General features: G+C 35.3%; 1 protein-coding gene across 1 annotated transcript in view; it reads left to right on the forward strand.

The window, feature by feature from the left end:
* Positions 1-8,192, forward strand: part of GABBR2 (gamma-aminobutyric acid type B receptor subunit 2) — a gene marked incomplete at its 5' end in the record, with an annotated part of 37,821 nt that overhangs the window by 10,885 nt on the left and 18,744 nt on the right. The window contains one exon of the mRNA XM_010164499.1: positions 6,277-6,384. Coding sequence (XP_010162801.1) covers positions 6,277-6,384 — 108 coding nt within the window. The remainder of the gene's footprint in view (positions 1-6,276; positions 6,385-8,192) is intronic.

Here is an 8,192-nt window from a genome sequence, read left to right on the forward strand (position 1 = left end):
CAGGAGCAATTGTAGTATCTTTTACACTACCCATGGATTGATTCTGAGAAATTATCTGAAATATATTAAGAAATCACTATAGGAGATCTCACAGCATGTGACAAACCACTGTACTTAATTTATTGGAAAACAGCAGGATTCAATTCTCTAATGTTATTGCCACTTAGGTTTTACAAGAACTGTGCTACTGCCTTGCAAATTCTAAAGAAAGAGTTAAAAGTTGTCAACATGGGTCAAAAAATGTTTGATATAAATGAGAAAAGTATAATTCAAATGGAGGAACTCATTCTTGGGGGCCTGCCTGTGCTCATACTGGGGATTTTGGCAGGGTTAATAGAAGTGGGTTCAAGCCCCAGTGCAAATTTGTAGAGATGACACAGTTTGTTCTTCATAATTATCCTTTATGTGCCCAGTTTGCTGAGAAAAACAGAAGGTGCTTAATTTTCAACTCATGAGTAGTCCACAGAAATCAACAGAATAGTCTGCTTAAAGATAATTGTGCTCTCCAGGGCAAAACCCACAGCGTGGTTTACTCTCACATGTACCACTTTTATGTGCCCAAGTCTAATACTAAGGTGCCACCATGCTGCTCAGCACTGACGTTCAGCTGCAGGCTAACCCTGTGGGCACTGCAGCTTCCAACCTTGTGCAAGTGCAAAATTGGTTAATTATTGATATTCCCAAAATGAGTCTCACAAACTAATCTGGAGAGTGTCTGGAGTGTCAAGTCCTATGAAAGAGTTGAAAGTTTTTATTTAAAAGAAATAATTAAAATTAAGGTCTTCAGATGGTAAAAAATATGCTTTCAGGAATCTTAACTCTGAGTGATTCCTCTGCAGGAATACAATCTAAATGTTGCTAGCTGAAGAAGAAATTGTTAAAGAACCAAGTTGTTTCATTATCCTGTTCAAATAACTGGGTTTTTTTTTTGTTGTTGTTGTTGTTTTTTAAAAAAGTAACCTGCAGAGGTGGTAAGTTTGTAGCTTTTTATGCAACACATGAAAGTTCTTTGTCCTGATATTTGGTTTTCTTTATTCTTCATTCTGAGTCTTTAATCCCATCTTCTTGTTGTTTGCTTGATATTGGCATACTGGATTAGTATAGCAAATTTAAAGCTGATATATAAAAAAGGAGAATGTGTAGTATATTCAGTTCAGAGGGTTGTTATTTTTTTTTCTTTCCACTTGATGGAGGAGTAAAATCCATCACTTTCTTGATCAACTATATTTGAAATTTTTATTATTGCTTTCATGAGCTCAACACCTTCCCAGGTAGTCTTTGTCAGCTCATGACTGTGTGGTCTTCTGAATATATATGCAGTGGTGATCGAATATGGGAACATAATGGAACTTCTTTGAAAGTGAATTTTTTTTACCTTTCATCAGTTCAGTCCATTTTCCAAGATATCCTTATTTTACAGTTTTATATAGAATTGTAATTGTATTAAAATAAAATTATTTTCAATAAATTTAAATAATATTGTTATTTATCTGAAAGTTAACAATACCTAAAATAGTTGTTTTACTTGTAAGCTTCCTTCTTAGAGTATATAAACAAGGAGAGACTTTTACTTCTCTGTTCAGGATATTTCTGATGCTTTCACCACTTACTAATTTCCCCTTACTAACTCATTATTCACAATTAGATGGCTTCTTGTATTAATCGCGAGTTGTAATATCAAGTAACTTTGTAGGTTTGTTACACAGATATATAAATAGTAACAAGATGATGGGAAAGGTGCGGATAGAGTTGTGTGAAGTTATCAAATAGCAGCATTCAAAGAGGAGGCTAGCCAGCTAAAGCTCAAGGTTGAGAGGAAATATGATTCAAATGGAAGTAACTTTATATAAGTCTGTTAAGCTATCAGTGCTTACTATATGATGGAATAGTCTTAAAAAAATAAACCTTATGGACAGGTTTAAAACAGAGGCTTTTTGTTGTAAAAGCAAGTTGCAAAGAAATGCTCCTACAAGATGTAAGGAGCATCTTGTTCATAAATGCAGTGTCTCTTCAGCTGAACCTTACAAAATTTGTTAAAACTTTAATATTTTACAAAGATTAATTTTTGTATTTATTTTAAAAATCATATCAGTTTCAAGTCTGGAAAATGACCCAGAATGATCTGTTTCTTTGTGGAGACACTTTCAGTGTTTGGTGGTCATCAACTGTGTTTTTCAACTATCACAAGTAATGAACTTGTAAGAGCTTCTATCAAGTAATTTATAAAAAGCACAAATTCCAATCATGTGTGCATACACAGTATTTTCAAATAGATCCTAAACCAAAATAGTGTTAGAAGTTTGAAGAAAAGAGAACCGTGAAACTGTATTTTAGCACCTGCATAGACATACTTGATTGTTGTATACCAAACAATATTATCTTCTTTGACACTTGCAACTTGTCTCTGAATGATAAGAAATAAAAAAATTGTAGGAGATATTCAGTTAGTTAAAACATCTTATTCAAAACCAGAAGTAACCAACAAATATAAGCAGATAATTGAAGGTATATCCTAAAATTCAGTGAAGCCATGAGGAATTTTGTAATGAACTAACGTTTTAAGAAAATGATAAACAGTAGTTTATACTTCTATAGGAGCATAAGAATGTTTTCCGGATTTGTGTCTAGTTTGGAGTAGGGATTTGAATGCAAGTTTCCCACCTTCTGAGGATGTGCTTTTCCTGCTCATTTGGTGGGTACTGCAGAGAGGGTGATCTTCCTCAGCTTCTTCTGTCAAAATGTGTCATTAAAAACTTCTGACATGAGAGAATTACTGATCAGTTTTATAAATTGTGGTCATGCTCTCCAATTATTGGTGTTATTTTTATCATGTTCTTTCAAATGGGTGGGATTTGGAGTTATAATACATTTAAGAATATAAATGGGTAGATATAGGATTTTCAGAGGCTTTTGCTGTTTTCTAAATTTTTCATTTTGCTGGCTGCATTAATGAATTATAGCAGACGAATTCAAGTTCATTTTCTTCAAAATTAAAAATTTAGTTTCATCTGAAACTTACCATCTCATTCTTAGCAATAGCAATCTCATTTTGACAAAATCTTCTGGTATGTTTAAGCTAGAATGTTTCCAATATAGCCAATAGCTATATTATTCTAATTTGCATAATCCAGATCAGGAATACATAAAACTTTTTGAACCAAACATGCTAGAAATAACATTTTTCTGAATATCGAGTTAGAAATGTATTATGAGCATAATTGAATTTATTACTATTCCCAAGGGGCAATTATTTTTTCAGTGAGAACAAAACAGTCTTACTAGAGACATGAAAATACTATGTATCTATTTGCCAAATATATCACTAACTGTATGCAAAAGAGCTGAATACTTATTAATAGCAGCAAAAAGATTGAATGCTAAGAATGGTTATCACAGCTCAGTTATGTGAAGACAAAAAAAAGATATAAGTGGCTAATATGGACATGTTGATATGAAATCTATTTTTGAAATCACTCGCACTTGATGTAACTGGTTTTACTGTAGTTATTTGCATAATGTATGATAACAGATAGCGAGCAAAGACTTGAAAAAATATTTTAAGTTAAAAATATTTATTTGCTGACACATTTGCTATTTCCATTTTTTTTGTTATGGTTTTCTTTTTCAATACTGCATTCAAGAAAGACAAAGTGGCATAACTCATGTGATTTAAATCTCATCACAGTCAGTTTGCTGATTTTATTAATAACAAGATTAACCAACAATCATTGTGAACTATATGTTCAGGGTCAATATCAGCAATGCAACAGATAAACAACTTTAGATGCTAATAAAATGTTACTATCCACATACAAATATTTAAACAGTCTTCTGTATGTGATCTCAGCGTTTTCTGATAAACGCCCATGCTGATTTACACGCAGGCACCTGCTGCTCACAGGACACATGGATTAGCAACACTCCCTTTTTTTCTGGGCGTGCAGGTTCCCCTATACACACCCGTCCTCTAGAAGATGTGGGCTCTCTGCCTTTGTGTGTATCTCTGCAACCTGGTGATGCCAATGCCAGTGAGACAGCAGTCCCCCGAGTTCACACTTGCACACTCGAGGTGTGTGTCCCTGCATGGTGCACGGTGTTACCAGTTTTGGGCATATGACTTTCAGACAGTTTTGGGTGTCTATTTGCATACACTCCCCTTTGCCAAAACCCAAGATGCCTGTTCTGTGTGTCGTTTTCTCTTACTAATTCACCATTATTGACCATGCTTTCTGTCTTTATTTATTTTAAGGAACCGTACTCATTTTATGTCTCATTATTTTATCAATATTTTTTGAATCATAGAATCATAGAATAGATTGGGTTGGAAAAGACCTCCAAGATCATCAAGTCCAACCCCTGATCCAACTCCAATTACTATATCATGGCACTAAGGGCCACGTCCAATCTCTTTTTAAAAACCTCCAGGGATGGTGAATCCACCACCTCTCTGGGCAGGCCGTTCCAGTGCCTGATTACCCTTTCTGTAAAGAATTTCTTCCTAACATCTAACCTAAACCTCCCCTGGCAGAGCTTGAGCCCATGCCCCCTTGTCCTATTGTTGGTTGCCTGGGAGAAGAGACCAACCCCCACCTGGCTATAACCTCCCTTCAGGTAGTTGAAGAGAGTGATGAGTAAGCCATATCTTATTTTTCTTTTCTGCCTTGATACCCAGTCACTAATGCTTGCTAAAAATCAGAATTTGTATTCTACAGAAAATTTTTTGGGAAAAAATCACATTTTGAATACAAAAATGGAAATTCTGAATATGCTTGGAAGGGCAAACGCTAGATAACATGTATTTAGAAGTGAAACATTTAGATTATTCCTAATATTGATCTTAGATCTCAAGGTTTGCATCTTACTACAGCACCTAGTTTCTTATAAATATGTGTATCCTAAAGTTGCAAATTAAAAATCCCAAGTTCTGTAGAAGTCAGATGTGAAACCAGGCTGGTTGATAAGGAAGAACATTGCCTTTAGATCATCTAAAGATTTTTTTTTTTTTTTTTTTTCAAAATCCTTTCTCAGAATGTCTTGGTTTCCACAAATCAGATTGTTTTTATATCAAAAACCAGCTCTGCTGTCCAAGAATGCATGAAAACAAGGCTTGTTTTCCCCTTTTCTAACTTTGCCTTCCCTGTCTTTAGTCATTGTCTCTCCCCCATTTTTTCCATCTGCAGTGCACAGTGCATTTTATTTTTACTTCTTTGTTCACTTCTGTGCAGTCTCCCTTTTTGACAGCTGGCCCAGGTGGAGTCTCTAGAGGGAGAAGGAGATTATTCCTCTTCCTTGTGATTTCTCAGGCTCTCAGATTCAGCTGTAGGCTTCCAGCTCCCTGCTGTGCCTCTTGCATGGTCATCACCTGCTATACTCTGGTTCCTCTTTGGGGAAGCAAATAGTCTGTTCAGGGCAGAAAAGCTTTCAAATGGCCAGACCTCTAGGGTAATGAAAAGAAAAACTTCCAAAGAATTAAAGGGAGCTGTGCAGATCTTGCTACAACTCTGAAAGTGACAGGCTTAGCTGAAACCAAGTCTGAAAGCAGGACCTACTTACAAGAGAAGCTTACTATAAGGAAAATGTCTCGATAGATCTATGTCAAAGCTGTGGCCAGCTCAGGGTCCCATTACTCCATCGTTCTGTGTAAGCTCTCCATCTCCTTTTAATTAGACCCATATTGTGGGTATTATCTTTGATTCAGGTCTTGTCCCCAAGGCCTTCTCACCAAGGCTGTGTTCTTGTCTTGCCATTTTTCCCTATATGATAATTTTAAAGTCAGTTTTTCCTATCTTTCCAGAATGCTCAGGGTCTGCATTAAGTGATGCATACCTCATGTAGTACAATTTTCTCTTATTTAGTCTGAATAACATCTCTACTTCTCTGTTCATTTCTGTTCAAAATCTTAATAATAGCTCCCTGCGTAGTCATTATAGTCTCAGGCTCTTGTTTTCCTCCACTAGTTCCTTCCTCTGTCTGCACAGAACACAGTAAAAGTGAAAAATATGCAGAATGTTGTAACAGAGTTGTGTTTTTAGATATGGACAAGATTGTTAATTCAGCATCCGGATTCGTTATATTTGGAGAGGGGATGGAGGGAGGAGAAAAAAAGCAAGAAAACAATGAATGATACAATTCTGAAATGTCAACATTTTTGTTAATTTCTTTGAATATTTTTTTCTCAAGGTCTTGAGTAAAAGTTGGCTGAAATGATGATATTCACATTGTCTACTGAAAATTAAATTGCTCTGTCTTTATATATATATATATTATTTTTTTTAGGTCCGAACATGGATTCTTACAGTGGGATACACAACTGCATTTGGAGCAATGTTTGCAAAAACGTGGAGAGTTCATGCAATTTTCAAAAATGTAAAAATGAAGAAAAAGGTGAGGGGAAGTAAAATTTTTTCTCGATGACTTGTTAATATAATTTTATAACTGTTTTGCTACATTTCCTGGATGGCCATGCTTGAGCTGATTTGTCATGTCTTCAAAGATCCTGAATGGTTTGACATTGGATCTTGGGGCTTTCTGGGTCTTATTTTTAGTCTTTGAGAGTTGGAGTTGAACAGCAGCCCTTCAGTCTTTTTAATGAGAGGTGGACAGTGATGATGGCTGTAAACTTTCAAAGTGAATACAGATCCTCATTCTTATTTAATGTGTTGTTTCAGCATCAAGGGGTCTCCTTCTGGTAGAGTCACAGCTGCTATGAAATGTTCTTTATATATGTCTGTTTGGGATACAGGTATTACACACAAGTTCCTGATGGGCTAGTAGGAGGAGGTAAGAGAGAGTGCTGCTTATACAGCTTTCTGTTTCTAATTTTGATTGAAATTGCATAAGCAGTCATCTCTGGCATTTTTGGTACAGAACATTTTCTGTAAACAATTAGGCTCAGCTTAGGAGTAGTACAACACTTCATGATTGTATTGTTCATCTGATATTTTTCCCATGGACCTTCTTTTTGTTTTTAATGAAGTGCTTTTAATCAGATGATTTTATTTTAAAATGGGAAAAACTGGTGAATAGAAATAATTTTGGTGGAAAAAACGTTAAGAGAAATGTGCATGAAAGAGAAAAAAAAAAAATAATAGAGTGAGTAGTAGTGCCAAATGCAGTTCCTATATGCAGCTGGATAGATTTATTCTAATAAGTGGTAAAGAGTCATTTACACCCAAAATAAATACAACTGTATTCCAAAACCTCATCATATTCTTCTGTTTGTTTCCCTCAGAAGGGCTTCCTCTCTGTACACTCATGGAAGGGCTTTTTTGTTATTGTTGTTTTGTCTTTTTTAGAATTATGTTATTGTTTCTACAGTTGCAACAGGTAGAGAGTTGTTGTCACCAGAAGATACACCTATCCCTAAAAAGGTTTGGGCTTGAGAGAGAGAGGTGGGTGGGAGGAGGGGGCAGAGAGAGAGTTAGTTCAATTTCTGAGAGGATTTATGTCTTAGGTTATTAAGGAAGCCACGTCTGGAACTGGACCTAACGCTCCAGCGCCTTAACAACACAACCACCTAGTCCTTTCCTCTACTATTTGATCATGTCAGGTTGGCTTAAATATTTAATTAAATCCAAAATATAATTCACTGTAAAAAATAATGAAGACTAAATGACAAATATCTTAAAATTGAGTAAAATTATAAGAAATTTCTGTACCAGAAGTGGAATACTCTGGGTGGAGGGAAGCGGAGATCACCCTTTCTGCACCCGTGCAAAAAGCCCTCTATAATTTATCAGTTTATGCTACCAGAGTCCAGTATATATTTTTCAAGGATCTTAGACTTCCTGTATTAAAGACTTTTCACTCAAAGCTGAGCCAGTATTTTACCTTCTTGAAAAATTAAATTTTATATTGCAGATATGTTTTCAGCTATATTGGTACAAACCTTTGTAAATTAGTGAAGTCACGCAAGATAATGCCAGTGTAACACATAAAAGCATTTACTTAACAACCTTTATTAGCCTGAGACTTTTATCATTTCTACAATACATACTATTCCATATAGGAATGAACAGGTACTTCAACAGACTATCACTAAGCATTTACTTTATTGCTTTTTGGAAAATATTTCATTTCAGAGCTTCAGGTTGCTACTCAATATTAAATTTCATTGTCTATCGATTAAACATAATCCTCAAATTCTGTACAGGCCCATCAACAACTGCAAAATGCAATTGCTTATTCACAGC

This window comes from Antrostomus carolinensis, unplaced genomic scaffold (assembly GCF_000700745.2).
Source record: "Antrostomus carolinensis isolate BGI_N321 unplaced genomic scaffold, ASM70074v2 scaffold12373, whole genome shotgun sequence".
Classification (NCBI taxonomy): Eukaryota; Metazoa; Chordata; class Aves; order Caprimulgiformes; family Caprimulgidae; genus Antrostomus; species Antrostomus carolinensis.